Genomic DNA, 27,166 nt, shown 5'->3' on the forward strand with positions numbered 1-27,166 from the left:
CGAATACTATAAAAACAACTTTTTTACGTTTTTTCCCAAAAAAGTAACTATATTTTTTCTTGTGTAGAAAAAAAATTTCTTCGGGACTATATACAATGTGTGTATGATCCAAAAAAAGAACCTAATGCGAAAGCGTGTAAAGTAAAACTTGGCTAACTTAAGCGGACATAGTCGCCCGCAGAAGTATCCAAACTTCGCCAATTAAAAAAAAAATTAGGTTTGAATAAAAAATTCTAAAAAGGAAAAACACCGATCCTGTTTGTATAGCCTATATCTTATTTAAATATGTATGTATTATATTTTTTTTAAATTTATAAATGCTTTTAAGAAATCATCTAATTGGTTAAATATTTGATACCCAGCAACTAATTACTTAAATATGAATTTTTAAAGGCACAGCCACCAAAAAAAATGTTCATGTTTTTTTTAGTTATTTATCACAGTCAAATTCGTCTTTTTTACTCAAAAGTATACTTTGGACAATGGGTTTATTCGACTTTGTAATAATAGTAAGTAAGATTAAAAGTAAGAAGTAATGGGAAAATCTAGCCCAATACTGTTTTGTTTGAAAATAAAGTTGCTTGGTTATATCACAAAATTAAATACAGTTTTGATTTCATCTTATTCAGGAAGAAATTTTACAATAAGGTAGTAAACTTCAATAAATTTATTATGAGTCTAATATAATAGTGAAATATTGTATATATTATTTTAAACATTGACTTAAATTCTGAAGGACGGATTGACGGATTATACTTTATGTGTTCCTAATATCAGCGGAAGTTAATAGGTGGCATGTCATAATGTCCATTGACATAATGTTCATGGAGTGACATAATGTCCATGATACTTAAACAATAATTTAAGTATTTATATTTTAATTCAACTTCTACCGAATTTAACTTTATAAATATAAAGTAGTAATAAGACGATAGCTACGATTTTTAGTTATTATCTGAATTTTGTGGAGTTCAGAAGTCACAGATTTAAAGTATAAAAAAGTGAAATTGTTATTTTATTTGACAAAAAAAGAAGGTTCATTGAAAAAAATAAAGAACTTCTACTCCAAAAAAAAATATTTTTTAATCATTTATGTACAAGAAAGGATTTAGGTTTTAGCCGTGAAATAAAGCCATATCAGTGTAAAATTGCTTGTTATAACTACATATACATACATATATTTATAAATATAATAATTTGCAAGAAAGGCTAAATGAAGCGAAGCCGCCTGCCGGGTTCCATGGAGAAGAAAGCCCATAAGAATAGTTTCGCCATGCTACTGAGCGCAAAAAAACTTGTCTTCACAAATAAAGTTTTCCTGTGTGACGGCCTAAGGCCGCTCTTGGTGGCTTTCTCCTCCATAGAACGCGGCAAGCGGCTTCGCTAAATGAAGCTTTTCTTGCTAATTATAATAAATACAGAAAAAGTGATTTCAGCGAAGCCGGAGTTCGATTCACCCCAGAGTTTAAAGTCCTTTTGCGCGGCCAAAGACCGGCAATACAGAAAAAACATATGAAAATATGAACTGTTACTGGGATCAGATTTGTTCCAAAAATTTTATTAAAATTAGTTTTTCAAAAAAAAAAATTGTGCATTATGACATTTCAAAAGTGTCATAATATACATACGCAAAGTGACTTAGTATCCATGGACATTATGACAATACTAAAAGTGACATAATGTCCATGGACATAATGTCACTTTCATGGACATTATGTCAAAGGACACTGTGACATGCCACCAGTTAAAACCTACGTATGTGTAGTAGGGATATAACTATTGACATTCGCAAATATGCAAATTGGAATAGCATAGTCGAATAGAGCATAAAAAAATATGAAAAACCACGGTATTATTCTTTCGGGGTTGCTAAAAAAGTTCAAGCACCAAACTCAATAATGTTTTTCATTAAATGTTTTCAATTATTTTGAAATACAATACATTTAAATTCTTCGTTAAGTTGTTATTATAACACTATGCGACAAATAGTAGGGTCAGTAGGGTCCCGGCTTTTCGCTGGGTCTAGGAATCTAGATATATCGATTTGAATTTAGTATGCATCGTATAGGAAAAATTGTATTTTTTTTTTTGCTTGACCATCTAAATGTCCGAATATCGCAAAGTTATGTTCAGTAAAGTTGTTAAGCTCAACGCCGCGGCGAAAAATCTACATAACTGTGAAATTTCATTAAAAAATATTCATAAATAAAAAGTTTATTTCAATTTGAAAAATTTGTATCTATGCAAAATTCAATAAAAAGCATTTTTTGTCATATTTTTCAAAAAAGTATTCCATGAATTTTTCAATTGTCCAAAGTTATATACATTTTTGAAAAGTAGACAAAATCCTCTATCCATTGATATATAACATGTCTAACTTATGTTTTTTACGTGTCAAATAAATTAGGGAAAACTAAACAACTCGCTGAGAATTTACCCTAGAATATTAGATTTTCATAATTGTTATTTATCTTGCAAAGCTCAATTTGTAAGATAACTAACATGAACATGAACTTTAACTTTAAAACTTATTTCTTTAAACAATTAAATTTATACATATGTATGTATATTAGGGTGGCCCTTAATAAACAGAAGTTGGATTGTTGCCAGTTCACCCCCATTTTGGTGAACATTGGTAAAAGAATCATCCTGAAAAAATTTTAGGTAAATCCGTTTGGTGTTAAGAAGTGCCACAAGCCCTGTAAAGTTTTGAGGTGCAAGGGGATAACTCAATTTTTTCAGTTTTTGAAAAAATTTTGCCATTAAAAAATTACTTTTGCAATTTAATTTATAAGAATAGAAATGTGTACGTAATTTTCATTCTAATGAGACATAAAAAACAGAAATTGATTAAAAAATCTTAAAGTTATTAAAAATTTCCCAGGCCATTAACATGTCTCAGGCCACTAGAACAAGAAATGTAGGAACAAAATTAACATATTTTGAGAAATGTTAAAATAAAAGCTCATTTTAATTTAAAATATATCTATATATACTTGTATATGAGTTTTTGGATTCGTAGGATACCGTTAACCTATTCGAAGGTATGTCCAAAATGGCAGTTTGAAAACTCGATTTTCAAATTTTTAAAAATTTTGTTAAACAAATTTCAAAATTTATCACATTGTTATTTATTGTGAATATAATATGGAATAAAAATACGAAAAAATTATGAAAATATCTCCTATAATTTTTCCGTACCTTCGCACAGTGGGGTCAAATGCCCCTTTTTTACGGATTTATTAATATCTCAACAACAATAATAGCGACGCTCGCAAAATTTTACTTGGGTAGCCCTTAGACCAATCCGCATATTGTAACAAAATTTTAGGGATATAGGAGGGGGAAGTCAATTACCCACCATATAAAATAATTATTAACTTTGCTATATCTATAGAACTACAATAGTTACGCACACTAAATTTGCTGCGGGTAACTCTAAAAACAAACTACACGTTCCGCCAAAATCGGAAGGGTATACGAGGGTGGAATCGGGTTCCCCCCATACAAATGAATTATTAATTCTCCTATATCTATTGAACTACATCAGTGAGACACACTGATGTAGATGATATGATTATACTAACTAGTAATGGGAGTTTGAATAATAGAGATCTTTCCCAACTTCTGCCACTAAAAGACTTGCAAAGTTTAAATGCACTGCTTTGAAATTTATACAACACAATATATGAATTGAGACAATATAAAAACTACAGATCTGAACGTGAGTGATAACTGGCTCCCGATATAAAACTTTAACATTCTAGCGATCGCGCTCACTAACATGATTTTTTTATTAATATTTTTATTATACACAAGAAAAACTTCGAATTAATCACAAAAAAAAACTTTTAAACAAGCATATACAAGCGTGAGTGAATGAGAGTTAAATTGTTAAAATTCCGCGTGCTATTCATTCACGATTAGAAAATAAACGGATGGAAAACTAAACTGAAATAAAGAAAAGTAATTGGCAAAAGTTTATTATTGTTTATCTCATTATAATACAAGAATATAGCCACGTCCAGGCCTGACTCACACCTGACTCTCGTATTATTAATCACAACACTTGCACATCTCTTATAAAACAAAAAAAAAAACAATGACAATAACAACAACAACGACAACAATAAAACGTTTATCAGAATCGCAAAGTGCTTTTTGATGGTAGACTTAAAGGCCGAAGCTTTTACTAATTTACATATAACTTATGAGGCGCAGCGATGCGCAACCTAATTTTTTCAGAAACAACGCCTAACTGTCCAGGCTTTTAAATTATATTAAATTCTATGCCCAGCTGAGCCCAGCTAATAACTTTATGTCCATTTGAACTGACAAAATCCATTATTTTTTTGCACTTCCAATATAAAAACTAATATCAAATCCACTTCCACAAATAATTCAAATTTAAATTTAACCAAAACATATCAATACATACCTGAACTTGATGGTTGCATAATTAGATTTGTTAATTTTTTTAAATTACCTATCACAAATAGTATTTATTTGCGTAATTTCTTATTTATTTTTTTTATAAATTTTTTAGGTTTTTTTCTCACATATGTAATTTCAACACGTGACTATAAAAATACCTTTTAATATTTCGCATTAATTTTTTGCCTGCTGATGTAGAATTTTGTGCTCTTTAAGCTGGCACTTTCAGTTTTCACGATACTTGAAATTTGTTTTTTCAATTAATCCACAAAATTAGTATGTTTGGCCCCTCTGTGCTTCGATTTAAATTTTGGAAATTTCTAGAAAAGCAAATCATTTGGCCCTATTTTGGCGAATGAACTAAATTTCCTTACTGTTATGATTTTTAAGTAGAAATTATTCAGAATATTATAGCCTAGATAATTCTAAATATACTTTGAAAGTTTTACTGAAATTGGGAAACGTTAAACCTTAAATCGTGAAGGTCAAAGGTCAAATTTTTCATTATTTGGAATTTCTAATGGAAAGATAGCGAAATATTATATATTTTTTGGGGTCATTTACCCAAGTGCTATTAAGGGTTAATTAAAATAACTTGTTTTTCACCAAAATTGCAAAATTTAAATCGCTGGTACGGAAAAACTATGGGAGGTATTTTCATAATTTTTATATATTTTTATTCCCTTTTATATTATCACATTGGGATGTGATGATCACAAAATTATGAAATTAGTTTAACAATATTTTTAAAAATTTGAAAATGGGGTTTTAAAATTGTTGTTGAAAAAAAATGTTTTGGTCATACCTGCGAATAGATTAACGGTATCATAAGAAGCCAAAAACTCGTATACGAGTCAATATTTTAAGTAAAAAATAACTTTTATTTTATATATCAAAATATGTTAATTTTGTTCCTTCATTTCTTGTTTTAGTACCCTGTGACATGTTAATGGCCTGTGGCATTTTTAATAACTTAATATTTTCTAACCAATTTCGGTTTTTTTATGTCTCATTACTCTCTATTCTTTTAAATTAAATTTTTAATGGCAAAATTTTTACAAAAACCGGAAAAATTGCATTTTTTTTGCCCTTGTAAATGTATCTCAAAACTTCAGAGGGCTTGTAAACGCAATATTTCTTAGTTATTTAAAAGCGAAAACGCTATTATTATATTAAAATCCAAAAATCTTGAGCTATTTCCTCAAACCATTAAATTGAAAATTTCCGAAATGTGATTTTATACATTTAAACACAATCTAAATTTTAATAGTTTTTATACACAGAAAAAACTATTTCTTAAACCGTTTGAATTCAAATATTTGTCACATATTGAACTGGTTTCAATTATTTCATAATTGAATCAAGTATTCATGTGCTCAAAAACAAAATTTTCTGATATTTTCTATTGAATTTTGAGTTTTGAATTTGATAATTTTGATATTTGAATACACAATTTTCGTTATTGCATGAACTTCAAATACAAAAAATATTGAATAGATAATTTTCGTAATTGAAAACACAAAAAATAACAAAAATGTGTTTTGTAGTGAGTACAACAGCAGACTAGCAAACGGATAGTTGTTGGTTCGACTCATGGCACAGTTCTATAAATAACTCTACTAAAAAAACAACTTATTTCCTGCCAAAATATAAAGGATTACTTTTGAGACATCACGAACAAAAATAATGACTTCTTTCAGTAGAAAAATAATTGGTCGAATCGTCAAATTCCTCTTATTTTTCAACTTATTTGTAAGCAAAGTTTTTGCTGGGATATGTATGTATATGTTACTAATATTCCAACAAAAATTTGGAATTTCAGGCTTACAATACAAAAATGTAAATTATTAAAAATCTTTCACCCTAACTATAAAAAAAATTTTAAAGTTAATTTTTGTTAAAGCCGACTTTATTTTAAAATAGAACTTTTGTTTTTATTTGAAAAAAGCTTCAAAACTTTTTCCAACATATACATTGAAATAATTGAAAATATTTTTCAATGAATGTAAATAAAAACAAGTAAGAGAGCTATATTTGGCTGTGCCGAATTTTATATACCCTTCACCAAAATATACATTAAAATAAAAATTTTAAATTTAATTTTTTTTTCCAGTTGTTTTTTCGAAATTGTTTTTTAATTTTTTTTTTAAATTTTTAAATTTAATAATTTTTTTTTTAATTTAAAAAATTTTTTTTTTTAGTTTTTAATTTTTTTTTTTAATATTTAGTGAAAAAAAATTCGGGTTAAAAAATATTTTTTCCTATTTTGACCCATTGTATGTCCAACTTACTATGGTCTTATATACGTCGTTGCACAGGTCTTTGAAATATCTATCATTAGAAATCCATATTGACTATATTAATGATTTAGTAATCCAGATATGGGTCAAAAATCGAGGTTGTCCTGGTTTTTTCCTTATATCTCAGCCATTAGTGGACCGATTTTCTCGATTTTAAATAGCAACTGAGCCGGAAGAATTTCGGAGATATTGATGTATCATTCGTGTATGGGGGCATTTACATTATGACTTTAAGTCATGACTAAAAATCATGTTTTATTTTTTGTACTAACAAATTGTGACGTCTAAACAAAAGGCAAGTTTTCTGTTTTTCAAGACTTTTTTTGATATTCTGCTTTGAGCTCTTTTCTGATTGGTTGTTGATACGATTATATGCCAAAAAAGGCAAACGTGGTTGACAAAAAAGGCATCGTATAAATGCAATGGGATTTTCGTAGGGGTTTTAAAAGAAAAACAAAAAAACGACATGACTTTAAATCAAAGTGTAAATGCCACCTATGTAAGTTATTTGGGGGCTTCAGATAGTTGAGTTCAACACACAGACGGACATGGCTATATCGACTCCGCTATCTATGAATGAAAAATGTAGAAATTACAAACGGAATGACAAACTTATATATACCCTTGCAACTCATTTTCAAAAAATTTCAAAAAATTAAAAAAACAAAATGTACATTGAAATAAAAAAAAAACATTTAAAATTATATTTGAAATTTGTTTTATGGTACGAAATTTAAAATAATACTCAACTTTATTAAAATCGACTTTAAGGCTTTTGTAGTTAGGCTGATTATTACACGAATAAGTTATTTTGTTTATTCAAAAATATAAATTTCATTAACATCTACTACGTTTATACGTAGTAGATGTTTGTTTTTATAAGAGGTCGGATGGTAAACTTTAATAATTTGGTAGCAATGTTATTGGAAAAAATATGATAAATTATTTATTTTTAAATGCAAAAATGAAAGAAACAAAAATTCTTTTTTGTCTTGCAAAAAAATTAATATAAAAATCACAATAAAATATTTAGAAAACGTCATATTAAACAATAAACGTTAAAACATATGGCTATGTTTAAAATCTTAATTGCAAATAGTGTCGTTAATCAGGAATTGTTTTCGTGAGTTAGATATTCGAAAATAAAACAAGTAAGAGTGTAATATTCGGCTGTGCCGAATGTTATATACCTTTCACCAAATTATACTTCAAAATAATATTTTTTTTTCGATTTTTAACCATTGTAGGTCCAACTTACTTATGGTCTTATATACGCCGTTGCAAAAGTCTTTGAAAAATCTATCATTAGATATCCATATTGTCTATATTAATGACTTAGTAATCAGATATAAGTCAAAAATCGAGGTTGTTTTCTCCTTATATCTTAGCCATTTGTGGACCGATTTTCTCTATTTTAAATAGCAACCGAGCAGGAAGAATTCCGGAGATATTGATGTATGAATCGTGTAAGTAAGTTATTAGCTTTTCAAAAAGTACAAATTCATTATACATCCTCTAAGAATTTTTTTGGATAACTTTTTTTAATTTTTTTAAATTCAAATGCATGTAACTTAGAACTCAGTCACGCCTTTTAAACAATTCTTTCATTATTTGATATATACATCTGTTGTTAATCCTATAGAAGAAAAATTGAGAAAATCGGAACCGCGGTCATTAAAAAACTGGAGTAGGGTGGGTAAAAATGTTGAAAATTTAATTTTAAAATGCGAATATCTCCTAAGCTATAAGATATAATTGATAGGTTTTATATAGTGCTCGACGAGAAGATTCTATATGTGTAATTTTTTTGAAATTTTTTGAAACACAACGAAGAAATAGGATCATTTTTAAAATTGAACATACCCGAGGTGTCCTAATTTGGGAAATTCAAAAATTAAACTCGTCTATACTTCCTCTTTGCGCATGTGAAATTTCATTCAAATCGGACTAAGGGTTTAGAAGTTACAGATTTATTTCCCTCTTTTTTTATTCTCATACCACTGTTCGTTGTTTTATAAAATCTAATTTCAATAAAATAAATCATTGAATATGGATTCTATTACTAGAGGTGTGCATTTTTAACTGATGCTAAGATATTTTGTAGCTTATTTTGATGATTTTACAGGGTCATCTTTTTTATGAAACTGTGTATAGTATTATCGGCTTTTGTGGAGTAGAAATTCCGTTGATAACAACCGATCAAGAAGTTTCCTACATGTAGTGGTTCGATTGCAAATAATTGCATTTACTTTTAGATTTTACTTTTTTTTCAATTATGATTCTGATAATTCTGAAGTCAGCTTAGAGTCGTTAGATAATTAGTCCATGAAATTAGAAGCGCATGGAAACGATGAAACTGACCATGGTAATTTAAGCCCTATATCATCTATTACGATATACTATATATCAAAAACACATTAGCAAAATAAATTTATTAGTATCATTACATATTTTTTTAAACAGTTTAGTAAATGGCGCACAGTGGTGCTGAATCGAAATTTTTTGGAAATAAATCTGGCATTTCTAAACGGCTGGTCCGATTGGAACAAAAGTTGACGTATGCGTAGCCAAGTATTCGAGTTTAAGTTATTAAAATGGGACCTAAAAGTACTCCAGAGGCGGCGCTATGGGGGTTCAAATTATTCAAATTTTTAAACACGTGCCATTTTTTGCTTTCCCATCCGATTTCAAAGATATTTATAAATTTTGGAAAGCGAAAATCCCAAAAATGGTATTCGGCCTATATTTTTTAAAAAAACGGACCAAGTTATGGCAAAATGTTAAAATTTAAATTTTGAAATGCTTATAACTTGGAAATTATAAGATAAATATAAATAGCAAGCATGTTTTTCAAGGTCTAGCCGAACGCCAAAAATATAAAAATCTTTGAAATCGGATGTCAAAGGTACCCTACTTTGAGCCGCCATAGCGCCGCCCCTGGAGAATTTGTAGGTCTTAAGGTTTTAATAAGTTAAACTCGAATTATCCTTGGCTACGCCCACGCCAAATTTTATTCCGATCGGCCGATTAGAAATGCCAGATTTATTTCCAAAAAATGTTAATTCTGACCCACTGTGTGGCTGTACATTATAGGAGGGCATGGTTGTGGAAATTTTTAAATATTTTCTTAATTGATAAGAATATACAAAAGACTGCTTATTATGATACAATTTTATGAATATTTTTAAAGCAGCAGTTTTTGATATATGTGATCATATAAAGTTCATAGTGCCATATCTAATTTTATGAACATTTTTAAAGCTAATTTTTATCAAGGACTGAATTTGTGATTTATACATAAAATTGTTCAATGTATTGTTTAATAGTATTTTGCAGTTGTTATTTTGGGCCGAAAAGGTTCTCTTATATAAGCTTCTAAAATATTAAGAGAATTTCTTTTAAAAAATGAACCAAGATTATCTACTATGTTTACTAGAGATGAGCGATCCCGTGATTTTTGAAGAACGTCGTTCTCAGTGAACGTGATTTATAAATCACTGTTCTTTTAAACAGTGACCGTGATCACGTTTTGTCTATTTTAAACAAAATAACAATTATGTTAAGAAGAATATATTATGTATTATTTGCATTCTTAAATCTGCTCGTATGTTAACCAAAAACTAATATTTGCTGATTTAAAAACATTTTTTTAAATAGGAAAATAACAAAATTAAGCAAATGTAACAAAATTTTAAGAGAATTAACTGATATGGTACTTAACATTTTATTTTATACACTGTGTTGGAGATAAATAAAATTATGCGCCTAAAAATAGGCTGTTGTTACCAGTGAATGTTGAAAAATATTAAATGTAGTTAACAGTTTGTTGAAATACTTAAAAAACGACATTAAAAGTACCTGTTACTTTCTTGCTTTCTTACCAGTGATTTTTTAAAAACGTTACTAATGAATGTTGAAAGATACAAAAGAACGACATTTAACAGTATGTTGAAAAATGTGAAAGAACGATATTAAAAGTACCTGTTACTACAGTTGTTCCAGTGATTTTTCTAAAACGTTGCCTGCGAATGTTGATGAAAATAAAAGAACAACATTTAACAGTATGTTGAAAAATATAAAAGAACGACTTAATTGTACCTGTTACTTGCAATATTCAGTAACTGTTGTTACCAGTGATTTTTCAATCACAATGATTAAATCACAGGTATGGAAATATCGCTCATCTCTAATGTTTACCAGTGGTCAATTGTCATTTTCATTTCAAAATTTTACAACTGTTCTAATCGTATTATTTTGAAATAAATCATTTTATAAACCACAATAAAGGGCTATTAAAAATGTGTCTGAATTTATAAAATATTTATGTATAAAACACTGGCATGAATATTCACATTGCAACGACTAGTATTTTTACCAATTTCCAAACTCTGACATTTTAATTGCTTTTGCCTTCTATCTGCCTGTTACATTTCCATATTCTCAGATAGAAATTATTTCATGTCTTTAATTTTTTTTTGTTGCACAGCACATTTTTCATTTACTCAGACACATTCAAACTTTGTCGTTTCATTAATAAATATTACAACGAACGGAAAGGATTAAAGGAAGAATAAAAAAATAACATAAACGCAAAAATTGGACTGAAAATTCTGTAAAAAAATCAGCATGTGAAAGTATGTTGCATTGTGCATACATACATATGCTTACAAATTTACTTGTGTGTTTGTATGTGCTATTTACTCACCGATATACTGGCTTGGGATTTGCATATGCCACACATGGCACCACCACGGGATCACCCACTCGTGCAGTGACGCTTACAACTTTTTCATTCATTATCGGTGGCACCAATTCTCTCATTTCTATAAAGAATTTAATTTTGCACGTTGAAAAATGGTTGAGAAAAGGGAAGAACGAAAATCAAAAAATAATTAAATTTTGGTTGATACTTATTTGTGTATTTATGAATGTAACGGTATATATATTTTCTTTAAAGTTTAGGCCGAAATAACTGAAGAATGAAAAAATGAACATTCTTACCGGTCAATTGAATTTTGCCCACATTGCTGCTTACAACCGAATCTTGCGTCAATTTGTGATGTGTACGACAGCGATAAATTTTGAGAGCATCCGTGCGTGTAATGTTGTACACCAGCAGTTCTCCGGTCGGTAGCATGTGATTTTTACCATCTTTTTAGTTGTGTGTATGTTATTTTTTTTTTGTATATTTCATTATTGTTGTTGTAGTTTTGCAAATTGATAAAGAAGAAATTGGAAAATTTATTAAATTAAGGTCACTCATGTGAACCCCATAAAGTCGGATGTTTGATTTTGCAATTTTATTTGTTGGATCAAAACGACATACCCTCATCCAGAAACGCAATCATACACACAGACTTAAAATGAAAATACAGACACAATAGGTGGAACAAATAAAATCTTACCTCCTTCCAATGATGGATAAATATTAAAGTTGGGCTCTTGTAACCATGATGTGACCGTTACGTACTCTTTCACAAAGGATGGAATGTTGCATTTGATTAAGACGTTGCTGCCAATAAACCCACCAGGATTTTGTACTTCCGGTTCATAACGTTGATTAACCACTGATACGGGAATATAAATTGCAATAAAAAACATATTACATTTTGTGTTCAGACAAATTAAAAGGATTAAAAATACAAAATTAAGATTTTTCAATACATACCAGCTTTTACTATCACATCACGCGATACTATGGAACCGACGGCATTTGTTGCTACACACCGATATATTGACCAATGAACATCTTGCCGAAATTCATCAGCTTCAAATGGAGGAAAATACAGTGAACCATTAGCTAGGATATGTCGAACCTTTAATAAAATAAATACAAAAACATATATAAAAATTAATTGATTGGAATTGTAGGAACAACTTGGTAAATAATTTTTGTGTGCTAAAAATATTCAACCCGAAACAAAAACAAGTAAATGACCAAAAACATTTTTTTATTAAAATGTCAATATGTTTTTTCGGAAGTGGGCCTTATATGGGAGCCATGATAGTCATGAAATTGTGTCGCGTGATTTCCTTCAATATCAAACTTCTTTCTGTTAAATTTTAGTTATTTGGATACCAACATTTTGAAGAGTTTTATGCTCATTAAAGTAGTTTTCGGAAGTGAACCTTGATTAAAAGTCTCTATTCTCACTAATGTTGCTATTAAAAGGCTCAGTTGTTTTTCAGATCAGTAGTCAAGTAAATTAAAAAATGATGATTTACATTTTTTGTTTAAAATTTAATGAATTATATAATTAAGGTCTTATACATAATACATTTTTAAATTTATCAAAGGTTTATAAGATAGAATTTGTATGTAGTTATAATCAATTTCATTTGACTGAGACAATAATTTTGCAATTTAAAAAAAGGACTTCAAAAAGACCGTTTGCAGACCACAATATGGGATTTGCACTTTTGGATACCACAGTATAACAACGACAAAAAACGAAATCTGTGAAATTTTGGCAAAACAACTTAAGTGGAATTTTAAAATTTTTCAGGAGAGCGCAAAAACGGTTGAATTTATCGATCAATATTTTAATATTTGCCCTTGAAGAACTTTATTATTTGTCTCAAAGAATTATACAAAGGATAAATAATAAAATAATTATCGATAAACTCAACAGTTTTCGCGAATTAAGTTGCTTTGTCAAAAACAAAATCAACAACAACTCCAAATAAGTTGATTTGTTTTTTATGATATCTCAGAAACTAATATTCGTAAGAAGAAGCAGATTAGTGTAAACGGAGCGTTTTGAAAAGTTAGTTTTATTATAAAAAAACTAAGATATTTTCTTATCTCGACTTAAGATGTCTTGTCCAAACTCCAAAGAAATAATTGTAAACGTTGCATGAGCAAACATCGTATTTTTACTTGTTCTAATGGTTTGTATTAAAGTTTAAATGTTCATGAAGTGGAAATAGTACGTTTACACACTAGAAAAAAGCTATATTGAAAATTCACATTAACTTCAATAGCTTAATTGTATTATAAGCTACACGCATAGAAAAAACATGGTTTGGTAACCATAACTTAGAGCATCATATTATGATCAGATTTATGCTTATAGTCCAAAACATATGATCATTATTGGTATAATGAAAAATCATAATATGTTCTGAAATAATCATATTATGATATAAATCAATAATAATATGACCCAAAGTAATCATATTTATGACCCAATTAAATCATATTATGATCCAAAGTAATCATATTATTATTAAAATTTATTTTTATAAATACAAAATTTTATTTTAAGACACTAAATTCCCAATTAAAATATTATTGATAAATTTATTGTTATTCGCTCTAGGAAAGTTAATGATAATATACAAATAAAACTATAGAGCGAATGGGAATTATAGACACTCAAAATTTACTTGTAAAAATAATACAGCATAGACAAATACCACCTCTCACAAATGGTTGGAAAAATTTTTATTAAAAGTAAACATATTTTGTTTGCATCTTAAACATATTACGACTACATAATATGTTTACCTATTTATCATTATTTAGTTTTTGTAAACATATTATGTTTACATCTTAAACATATTATGACTACTCGTATAGCAACTTAACATTTAATGGTTGTACATAACATAATATGTTTACCTATTTATCATTATTTAGTTGTCCGAACCATTCGGTGAACCATATTCATATTTATAACATTTAATGGTTACAGTAACTAAACAAGTAAGAAAGTATGGTCGGTCAAGCCCGACCATATAGTCGATCGGTATACTTTAAGGTGGGTGTTAGACCAATATTTTTGGGCGTTACAAACATCTGCACAAACGCATAATACCCTCCCCACTATGGTGGTGTAGGGTATAAATATTGTTTAAATTAAATTACGACAACAATATATTGTTACAAAGAACATAGTATAGTTGTCGTAACCATGTCGAACCATGTTTTTTCTCTGCGTGTAGACAAATCTGATACATATAAACATTAGACCTAAGCTTTGATATTGTTACGAAATTGTATTTGAATTCAAATATAACGGTTTTGTCGGCTGGTTTAAAGTTGCATCATGTTTCTCAACCTTTCTATTTCTGGAGAAATAGAAAGGTTGAAACAAAATTATGAAAAACTGATTTTCCAGGTTCCCACTCAATGAAAACCAAAAATTTCACTTTTCTTTATTGACTATGTTGTCGCCGGGGTTGAGCTTAACAACTTTACTGAACATAACATTCCGATATCCAAACATTTAGATGGTCAAAATGCCAAAAAAAAAATACAATTTTTCTTACACGAGACCTGACCCAGCGATACGCCGGGACACGTATAACTTTTTTTTTACCGATCTAACATTTCCCGGTGGGCAGAAACCCTGCCGATCACTGATCCTACTATTTTTCGCATAGTGTAATAAATAAATAGTAAAATATGGGAGGTGTCACATCCCGAGCACCGATCAGTCTTACTTTCGGTTAAACTTCATGCAGTGATAAGAAATTGATTCGTAAAAATTCTGAAGACTGTCACAATTATAGTTCTGCAGATATTTGAAAATAACAATTTACTTTGTATGGATAGTACCATGTCCATGTATTCAAGCAAGCAGTGCAAAAAGCAGCTTATTGTTCCTTCCAAATATAGAAGAGTATACAGTACAAACTTCAAGACGATCGATCCAGTGGTTTAGTCTCCTATAGTGTACAAACAAACAAATAAATATATAAATATGAATAAATACAAAATTCCTAATTTTACCCGTTTTTACCCATTTGAAGGTAGACTTTTAAAAAGGTACTTTCTAAGTATATATTTTTGTATCAAATATTCAATGTTTAAAAACTGATGGTACTAATTTTTTCTGTTATCTCCTTTTTATTCCTGGAAAAGTTATAACATATTGATGCTTCCAAGTAAGGATTTATCTATGTTCCAAATTTCAATCCAGACAGTTCAGCGGTTTAGTCTTGATTTTTTAAGATCTAAAGGTATCAATTTTACCAGTTTCCCCCTTTTTATCAGTTTTTGGACCAAAAATTTAAAAAATATATATATATTTCCAAGTAAGGATCTATCTACGTTCCAAATTTCAATAAAATCGGTTTAGCCGTTTAGGCGTGATTGTCAAAAAAAAAGGATACGCCACTAAATATTTATCGCCCACTTTTGAATACTTATTTTACTCTGTCCGATTTTGTGTTTGGCGCAAGAAATTGAGTTATATTGGTTTTTATGCAAAAGTTTACAGTTTTAATTATGCAAATTTTGATTTTTGTTATTTTTTAGAGATATAAGTATGGGGAGTGTAAATAGAAGCGAAAAAAACTAATTTTTTGGTACATGCTTTCATGTTTAGAGCACATTTATATCAGACAAACTCTTGTCCGATTTTGCGTTTGAGTTACTGTATATTGTATGTAGTTTTGAGTTTTCTGCTTAATAAATTAAATTATGTAAACGCTTAAATGCCTCGTAAACTCTGCAATCTGTGCATTTTTATACTCTCGCAAATGAGCTGTCAAAAATGTATGTAGACTCGCAAACTTGAATTTATGGTGCATTTGATGAATCAGCTGCTTTTTTTTACTTTTATTTAAAAATAAAAATTAAATACATATTAATATTTTCAGCATGTGAAAATTATGTAACTTTGGAACAGAATGTTTGGATCGATTGGCATTGTGTATGAAAACATTAACCAACAGCTTTGTTCCAAAGATTTAATTTGTATTCAAGAGTTTTAGAATTAAAATTTATACAATTTGAAAAAAGCTTTTGTTGATTTTATTTTTATTTGACATTTTTATCAAATATAAATTTTCTATGTATATAAACTTACACAAAATTGAAAAGGTGGGTTCATGAAACACGTCGCGCAAATTTGTACAATTGGGAAACTTAAGCGTTTAAATGAGTACCCTTAATGTTTCATTACTTTAAAGTTTAGTTCTGTTTTCTACATAAACGACAAACATGAAAATTTCAAAATTACAAATTAAAAAAAAACAAGTAAGAGTGCTATATTCGGCTGTGCCGAATCATATATACCCTTCACCAAATTATACTTCAAAATTTTAAATATTTTTAGGTAAACAAAATTTTATTTTTTTCCAGTTGTTTTTTTCATTTTTTTGAAAAATTTTTTTTTTCATTATTTTAAATTTTTTAATTTTTTTTTTTTTTAAATTTAAAATTTTTTTTTTTAAAAATTTTAAAATTTTTTTTTGTTTTTTTATTTTTTTTTTTTGAAAAAACAAATTCGGGTTAAACATTTTTTTTCCGATTTTGACCCATTGTAGGTCCAACTTGCTATGATCTTATATACATCGTTGCAAATGTCTTTGAAATATCTATCATTAGATATCCATATTGTCTATATTAATGACTTAGTAATCCAGATATAGGTCAAAAATCGAGGTTGTCTTGGTTTTTTCCTCATATCTCAGCCATTTGTGGACCGATTTTGCTGATTTTAAATAGCAAAATTCTCGAAAGCATGTCTGACAGAATTATTGAAGATTTGGATCCCGAAGATATCTGAGGTCTTCAGAAAATTGATTTCAACAGACAGACGGACAGACAGACAGACGGACATGGCTTAATCGACTCCGCTATCTATAAGGATCCAGAATATATATACTTTATAGGGTCGGAAATGAAAAATGTAGAAATTACAAACGGAATGACAAACTTATATATACCCTTCTCACGACCATTATTTTCATAACTCGCGGACTTCTAAACCATAATAAGTAAAAGTAATGATGCAGTTTTATTTCAAATGCATTTTTAGTAATAGAACAAAAAAATATCGCTAAATTTATAATTAATTTAAACTATTATTCATTGGGGTGGTCAAAACCAACCCAGACTCGCTTCTGCCCACCCCAGATAAAAATTTGGAAAGTCGCATAAAGATTTTTTTGGATTTGTAGATTGTTCCGTTAAGAGATTCCAGTGCCCTAGAACATTAATCATGTGGTTTTTGGAACCCAAAAAGTTAAAAAATATTCCAATGACAATCGTACAACGGAGCACATGTAATGTTTGGTTTTAAAAACGGTTTACAAGCTAAAATAAAGGAGTCAAATCCGCAAGCCATTTTGGTTCATTGTTTATCCGACAGGCTAAACTTAGTTAAGTGGTTAACAATCTCTTTAAATTAGATTTGGATGGCGCCGATGAATTCATTATTAATTACAAAAATGCAAATTGACTGAAAATTATAAAAATATTTTATAAAATAAATTAGCAGTTTTAAATATTGAAAATTAAGTAGTTATGGTAGCAAACTGAATTTTTGTGATATTTTAGTTTTGTTTTAATAAAAAATGATTTTTTTTTATAAAAAAAATTGTTTATTTTTACTATTTGGGGACTTGCCCACCCCAGAATAATAGTCTAGCTCCGCTTATGCTATTATTCACAAAAAATTTAAAAAAATATGTTGACAAAAGTCTTCATGCGATCTGTACACTAAATAAAAATTTTTCAGCTAATACAAATTTTCATTATATTCAATATTTCGTTGGGCCATCACGGGCATCGAAGCAACTAAATTTTCTAGTTCTGCGGAAGTTATATTTTGCCATTCTTCTGGAAGCTTCTCCTTTAACATTGGTGCAAGATGTTTTGTAATAAGATGTTTTCGGATCTTCCGTTGTAGAATTTCCCACACGTGCTCAATAACATTTAAGTCTACAATTGTCGTGGGGCATGGTAGAGTAGCCAATCTTTGACAATTTGAGAAGTATGTTTCGGATCGTTATCTTGCTGAAAAATCCAACTTTAACCAAGAGTTAAAATATCAACCGATGCTCTCAAATTTTGTTCCAAAATGGATTTGTACTGATAACGATCCATATTACCCTCAATAAACACTAACTTTCCCACTCCAGAAGCAGCGAGAGTACCCCAAACCATCACACTGCCACCACCATGCTTAACTGTAGCGAGTAAGGTTTTTCGGATCCATTGCTCTATTTGTTTTGCGCCATACTTTATCTCTCCCATCACTTCCAGATATTTTATACTTCAACTCATCAGTGAACAAAACACGCTTCCAGAATTCCATGTCCTTTTCAAAGTGCTTTTGGGCGAATTCATAAAGAAGTTTGCGATCCGTTCGGTAATTTACTAGGAGTTCTGCTTTAATTACCATTATTATTTAAAATTCTTTGAATTGTTCGTGGATGAACAATAACTTCTGATCTTGTTGCGAATTCTTCGGCCAATTTTGTGGTATTTACTTTTGGGTTTTTGTTGATTTCTTTTAAAATGAAGATTACATCTCAACGATGTAATTTTGCAATTTTACATTGCAACAACATTTTTTTTTGGTGCATAGCTATAAAAATAGATTTCAAACAAAACTGCATTATTTTTTTTCTCTCATAAAGTGGCAAAAATTGTGGTCGTACGTAGACTTATGTCGACCACTGCAGTGCACTGTATATAATATAAATAGTCCTAGAGAAGATTTAATATGTATACATATGTAGATTATCACTTTTAGGTCAAGAGTTATTTAGGTTTATTTATTTATTTTTTTAATTTTGTTCGATTTTTTTTTACTTTTTTCGATATGTCGAGCTTACGGTGCACAGTGGGGAAAATCACCAATCTAGCTTATAAAAAATCGTATCTTTTAAACTATTGATCTGAGGAGTAAGAAATGTATGAAGAGATTGTAGCTAATAGAGTGATCTTTAAATATATTGTATTTGTGGACACCCTGTTTCATTAAAGGGTGCACCAAGAAATTACAATTTTTTGTTAAATAAAACTCAACAAAAAAATCTCTTTATATGTTAATTAAATCACAGCAATAGCTTTTTGCAATAAAAATTATTTAAAAAATTAATTTTCATTGAAAAATGTCGAAAAAAACCTCTTGTTGGGGTTTCGCCCGTTTTGTTACCTAGAAGAATTATTTAAAAATATTAATTTTTATTGAAAATTTTTTGAAAAAAAACCTGGGGGTGGTTTCTCGCGTTTTGTTATCTGTTATAAGAAATATCTAAAAAAATTTAGCCATAACTGTTATATTGAAGAAATAAATTTTTGTTTCTTTAAATAATAGTTATTCTCAATGAATAATTTTTACGTTTTCAAATAAAAGTTATTCATAATAAATATTTGTTTACGTTACTCATAACTTTTATTTTCGATTTTTATGTTTTTACGTTGCTTTATAAGAGTTATTCATAATAAATATTTTTTTTTCGTTACTCAAAACTTTTATTTTCGATATAACATCACCTGAAGTATCTCCACTTCAACCAATATCAGATTTTCTGATTGACGAATCGACGAATCTAAATACGTCTTCATTTTTCGGAACATCAATTAGAGAACTTGAAGTGGATTTATCTTCAGAAGATGACAAAGGCAATACATCGGGAGAGTTATTAGCAGCTATAGCTGAAATAGAGAGCTTTAAACCTGTGAGACTGGACGTAGACGCCGATTTGTTGCAATATTGGGAAGAGAAAAAGTATACTTTTGCAATTTTTAAATAAATAGGTTCATATTTTCCATGCACTGCCGGCTAAACGGCTTTCTGTTGAAAGAGCATTTTCTGCTTTGCGTATTTTGTTGACTGAGAAAAGGTGCAACTTGGCGGACAATGCGTTTGCTAAAACATTGATTCTGAAACAATATTCTTCATAATTAAAAAACACACAGTAAAAACCATCCACCTCATACCAAGCTTATTTTTTGCGACTTTAAAGGTTAAATACAATGTATGTACTGATAAAATGGTGACGAAAGAAACTTCTTTTGAGTTATGAGCAACGAAAAAAATATATTCTTTAGAATAACTCTTATTAGGTATCTTAAAAACATACAAATCGAAAATAAAAGTTATGAGCAACGTAAAAAAGTATAAATCGAAAATAAAAGTTATGAGCAACGAAAAAAAATATTTATTATAAATAACTCTTATTTGAAAAAAAAAAATATTTATTGATTTATGTCTAACTTTTTCAGTCTCAAAAAATTTTATAACAGTTATTTTTGGTCTCTGGAATTTACATATATTGAAAACCAAAACAAATTTAAGTTTTTTATTGTCGTTTCAATATAAATTCCGAAACGAACATTTTTATTTTAGTTTTAAAAAACAGGCAAAAAAACCTATAAAAAACAAACACTTGAATATCGCCCACAAGTTATATTTGTTTAACCCTATTTATATATGTAAATATCTCAATTTTAAACACTGTTTTGGTCCTAGTTATTTGAAACCAGGTCCAATTGTGGTGAAATTAAGGATGGCTACACCATTATCCCTAATGGTTGAGTATCTATAACAATATGATTATATAGGAAATTAAATGTATTTACAAATGTAAATAGTGCCAGGGTTCGTAGAAAAATATTGGTACCAGAGCCAGGTGGTTAAACAATTGCTTAAAATTATACTTTGTGGCAGCCAATTTTTTGTCCAGACTTACTTTATTAGGTCTAGTTTTAAATTCAAAAATTTGTTTGGCGGCAATTAGGGGTACTTTTTTCTAATCCCTTTTCACATTAAGAAATTTTGACAAAAATATACTTTTATATATTTAATTGCAAAAGGTATTACTAAAATCATTTTCACTACAACAAATCATGTCATCGTAATCTTTAGGACTTGTTTTATCCAAAAATAAAGTGTTGGTTAAATAGCGCAATAAAACTTTTGATAATACATTGGGTGAAAAATGAAACCAAAATCCCTCATGAACGTACTACTTATTCATTGCATACATTTACGGCCCTGTATTTTCATAATTAACATATCAATCTAAAAATGTTGAATGCATTTTTTAGTAGCAACTTTACCTTTTTAGTATATAAATTTGAAAAAAAAAAATATTTTTTATAAGCTAGATTGGTCATTTTTCCCAAAGTGCGGTGGTTCGAAATTATTTTTTTAAAATATCACCTATATTTGCGATAAAATACTATAAAAACAACTTACTAACAGTCATGTCGTTCCTATAAAAAGTTACACGCATGCAAAGTTGGTACATGTAAAAATGGCCGAATTTTTTTACTAAAAAAAGATCGAACTAAATTAAAAAAAATAAACATAAATAACATAAATAAAAGTGATAATCTACATATGTATACATATTTTTTGTAGATCTTCTCTAGGACTATTTATATTTAAAATATCAGCTCATTCAGATCTTAAATCAATTTTTTGTGATTTTTTTAATAATGTGAGACCCAAGGTTGCGTGTAATTTTTTTTAATTAAGTCTAAAGAGCATTATTTACAACTTTGGTATCTTTGGTGACCCCCACTGAAATTTTCCAGCAAAAATTTTCGTAGAATATTTGAATCCTTAGGACTTTTTTATTTGCTCAAAAAAAGGGTCAAATTGACCCTTAAAGAGAGGATCTAGAGGGTTGGGATCTTCCACAAAAATTATCCCCATACAATTCCATAATACTCTAACCAAAGAATTCTGTCAGATAATAACTTACAAAATTTTTTTCAGTTAGTAAAATGAAAATTCAGAAAATTAAAACTTTGACCCACTGTAAAAAAAAATTCAGACCAGCTGGACTATAAGTTTATTGTACAAAAATTATCTAATCAACATGCTATAACATGGTTTCTGAAACTCATTTGACGTCCAGAAGTTCATTTCGAATAAATGGATATGTAATATATGACACCAAAGATCCCAGAGGTAGAGCATGCGGAGGCTCGGCAATTTTAATAAAAGCTCGAATAAAACACTACTTAATGTGTGATTTTTGTAAAGATTATCTTCAAGCTACTACAATCTGTCTTGAAGATTTTCATCGAAACTTAGTGATTTCATCGATATACTCACCCCCTAGATTTACAATTACAGAAAGTCAATATAATAGATTTTTTAAATCACTAGGCCCCCGTTTCCTGGCTGCTGGCGATTATAACCTTTAACTTATGACGTGAAAATGTTTGACATAGTCACAGATGTGGTGTAAATTTTACGCCTTGTAATTTTAGCAAAAAATTTTACCTTAAAAAACACTTTTTCGTTAATATTTGTTTTTCAAAAATAAGATACAACAATTTTAATTTAAAAAAATTAAAAAAAGAAAGCAAAATGTTATTTGAAACAAAAATCCAGGCACTTTATTTCGAAAGCCTTTTTGATAAAACTTTAAAAAAATGAAGAGAGGGTGTAATATTTACCACCACCTCATAAGTTAAAAGATAATGCTAAACACCCATTCTGGGGATCACGACTGATTACCCCTAATGGTCGTGTTTTGTTCGACACAATTTCTAAAATGGATTTGAATGTGCTTTCGAGCGGCCAACCTACTTACTGGCCTACTGACCCACGAAAAATACCGGATGTTATAGATTTTAGCGTGATGAAAAATATCCCTAGAGAAATGATTCAAATTGAATCCTCGCTGGAACTATCTTCAGATCACTCACCCACTATTGTTACTTTATTGAGCCCCCTAGAAATTGTATCCCCGACTGGTAATTTAGCGATGGCAGGCACAAGAATAAATTGGCTCAAATATAAAAAATACCTCAGTACACATTGCTCGGAAAACATACCGCTAATAACACCAGAAAACATCGATCACTCTCTTATCAATTTCGATTAAAATCTCAAACTGGCCGCTCAACATGCTACCCAAACCCCCCGACAAATCAGATATAATAGAATTAATTCTGCAGATGTCGAACGGCTCTTAAATGAAAAAAGAAGATTTCGCAGAGAGTGGCAATTGCACAGATCACCCCAACTAAAATCGAAGCTTAAAGATTGTATAAAAAGACTTAAAAAGCTCTTGGAATTTCGAAAAATGGAATCATTGAATAAATATTTAGAAAGCCTGGACGAAACCCCGCAATCGGATTACTCATTATGGCGAGCAACAAAAAGTCTTAAAAGACCTGTCATATGTAAGCCCCCCTTGCGAAATTCAAGTGGTGATTGGGCAAGAAATGATACTGAAAAAGGGAATCTGTTTGTTAATCATTTATAAAAAGTATTTACACCGAACACATCAAACGAGGCAATTGAGTTGCCACCTGTTGCACCCTATTTTGAAGCAGCCGTACCCCTACGTTTTGAGATTCGAGAGATCGAAAATGCTATTGCTGATTTAAATCCCAAGAAAGCGCCTGGTATGGACAAGATCAGCAACAAGATGCTTATGGAGCTACCCCGGATAGCAATAAAAATAATTCTTTTTATTTTTAATGCTATATTACGACTTGAATATTATCCTCCAGAATGGAAGGTTTCACTGGTTACCATGATACCCAAGCCGGGAAAAGATCACACAAAAGTAGAATCATACAGACCCATCAGCCTATTGTCTGATATATCAAAGCTATTTGAGAAGATACTTATGAACAAGTTGTACCCGATGTTAACTGAAAACAATTGTATTCCGAATCATCAATTTGGATTTAGAAGAAAACACAGTACTATCGAACAAACCCATAGACTTGTAAACATGGTGAGAAAAGCGTTTGAAGAAAAGAAATACTGTTCCGCACTCTTCATCGACATCTCTCAAACGTTTGATAAGGTATGGCATGCTGGATTAATATACAAACTGAGTCAAAATTTACCCGCAAACACACATAAGCTGTTGGAAAGCTATTTAACTGGTTAAAGAGGGAAACTTTTTAAGTACTGCACAACCCATTGAACTGGAGTCCCCCAAGGCAGTATCCTGGGACCTTTTTCTGATATGCCAACTAACAATCGCACTCATACATCAACATTTGCTGATGATACTGCTATTCTAAGCATTCATGAAAACCCTCAAGAAGCGTCTCGTTACTTACAAAACCACATATTTGAATTAGAAAAATGGTTAATACAATGGAAAATTAAAGTCAACGAGCAAAAATGTACACACATAACATTTACATTGCGTAGAGAATCATGCCCCCCTATTCATATCAATAACCAAACAATAATTCAACAATCGGAAGTGAAATACCTCGGAATATACACAAAGATCTAAACGTGCCCATTGTAAAAACAGAAATCTCGAAAAATGTACAAAAATATTTAAAACAAGTAAGAAAGTATGGTCGGTCAAGCCCGACCATATAATACCCTACACCAAGTAAATGAGTAAACATATTTTTCTTTTAAAATATCAATAATTTATATTTTTGAGTGATTTTCGGAAGTGGGCCTTATATGGGAGCTATGACCAATTATGGACCGATCACCATGAAATTGGGTCATGTGATTTATGTCTATATTAAAGTTAACTATGTTGAATTTTGTGTGTATACCAACATTTTTAAGCGATTTATGCACGTTAAAGTGATTTTCGGAAGCGGGTCTATATGGGAGCTATGACTAATTATGGACCGATCGTAACAAAATTTGGTGACATGAATTTTGTATATATAAAACTTATTTGGAGCGAAATTTGCGTAGATACATAGATAAATTAAACGTTTATGACCGATAAAGTCCAATTTCGAGGGGACATTTGTATGGGGGCTAGGTGAAATAATGGACCGATTTCAGCCAGTTTCAATAGGCTTGGTCCTTGGGCTGAAAAAGTAATATGTACCAAATTTGATCGAAATATCTTCAAAATTGCGACCTGTACTCTGCGCACAAGGTTTACATGGACAGCCAGCCAGCCAGCCAGCCAGCCAGCCAGCCAGCCAGCCAACCAGACGGACGGACGGACGGACGGACATCGTTTAATCGACTCAGAAAGTGATTCTAAGTCGATCGGTATACTTTAAGGTGGGTGTTAGACTAATATTTTTGGGCGTTACAAACATCTGCACAAACGCATAATACCCTCCCCACTATGGTGGTGTAGGGTATAAAAACTTGGCCCGCAACATATTAGATAACCGTGGCCAACCTCGATTAAGAAGGAGGGACACAGCAGACCTAATCTAGAAGGAAGAATGCCAATTTAACCAAAACAACCATGAATACAAAATTTTTTCGTCCGGCACTGGCTGGACTAATTAAATAATAATTATTAGATATAAGATTTGAACCACTTATTGTTAGCTCATTAAATAATGAAGATACAATAAATAAAAAAACATGCTATTTCAGAATTATAGGGTCACTATTTACTTCCAATCAAAAAGTCTCAATTTGTTGAACAGTGTTTTTTATACATTTTGCAAAATAATATTGAACTAAGTTAGTTTTAAATTTCCAATTTTTCCCAGAAAAAAATTAAGAATTTTTTTAAAAATGATCTTTAATTAGTTCCAGCAATTGATATATGAGTTTCGTGATCCCGGGAAATTTTAGAAAATGTCCCTCTATTTCGGAAACAACCTTAAACTACGACCTCAAATATGGCATGATACAAAGACAACAAAATTGTTGAAAATTTTGTTACTCCTTTTACATTTCATAGTTTAATTACAATTTTGTTTGTGTTTAAGGCGTAGTCATCATCATCTTCATCTACTCAGGTTCTATCATTATTGTGTATTGTCGATTTGAATGGAGAACACAGCAATTTGAACATATCCTGAAATTTCAATGTCTTTCTATATGCATCAACACTTAAAGCGTAAAAGTGATTTTGAATTAGAAGTAACTCTTGTTACATGAACACGCTTCTATAAAATGATTACTTTTCAAATAAAACAGTAATACTTCAGAACTAATACATTCTCGTACACTTACACATTTATTCATATCATATTATGTGTAAGTATGTGTGCCAGTAAATAAAAAGGAAAAAAGTAGCAATTTCAATATAAAAAAACCTGGGCACTTTTCATGTGACATGATCTGGATAATTGCAAATTAAACTTTTTCAACAGATATGAATCCTTTACACTTCCATACTTATGTACACGACTACTTTGTAATTTTAAACTATGTACTTGTATATGGGCAAATACACATTTATTTTAAAATCGATGGAACCGACCTTAATTGTTCATTATTTCTTAAGTGTTATTGATTTTGATAAAATCGCAAATATTTTTGTGTCAAAGACACAACTACCACCAACTTTTATTATCTTAAATTAATTTAAAATATAAAATTAAAAAATTATTTTTGAAAACGCGAAAACTTTTGGGCCCCTACGGAATTTGCACGCTGAATTACTACTTTTTGTTCACACAAAAAACTACTGACGTGCTAAAAAAAAATATGAACAAAATTCACTTAAATTTGAACATAATTTTGTTTTAACCCATATGTTTGTACATATTTATATACTCACACTTTGAGTGTTTGTGTTTTTACTACCTAAGTACATTTGTATGTATATGTGTAAATATTTATGCATATGTACATATGAGACCAATCTGAAAAATGATTTTAAAAAACTGAAAATTAATATTGAAAACAATGTCTATTATGAAATGTTTCAGACTATAGAGAAAACCAGGTTCGTTTATTAAACAATTCCAGCAAACACTGGGCCTAACTATTACTGAATTGTTTGAAACTTTTAATTACTTTTAC

General features: G+C 29.7%; 1 protein-coding gene across 1 annotated transcript in view; it reads right to left on the reverse strand.

Moving 5' to 3' along the window:
- LOC135951214 (cell adhesion molecule Dscam2-like) overlaps positions 1-27,166 on the reverse strand; it is a 163,497-nt gene that overhangs the window by 83,693 nt on the left and 52,638 nt on the right. Inside the window, 4 exon segments of the mRNA XM_065500821.1 lie at positions 11,440-11,557; positions 11,736-11,885; positions 12,140-12,301; positions 12,403-12,550. Coding sequence (XP_065356893.1) covers positions 11,440-11,557; positions 11,736-11,885; positions 12,140-12,301; positions 12,403-12,550 — 578 coding nt within the window.

This window comes from Calliphora vicina, chromosome 2 (assembly GCF_958450345.1).
Source record: "Calliphora vicina chromosome 2, idCalVici1.1, whole genome shotgun sequence".
In the NCBI taxonomy this organism is placed as follows: domain Eukaryota; kingdom Metazoa; phylum Arthropoda; class Insecta; order Diptera; family Calliphoridae; genus Calliphora; species Calliphora vicina.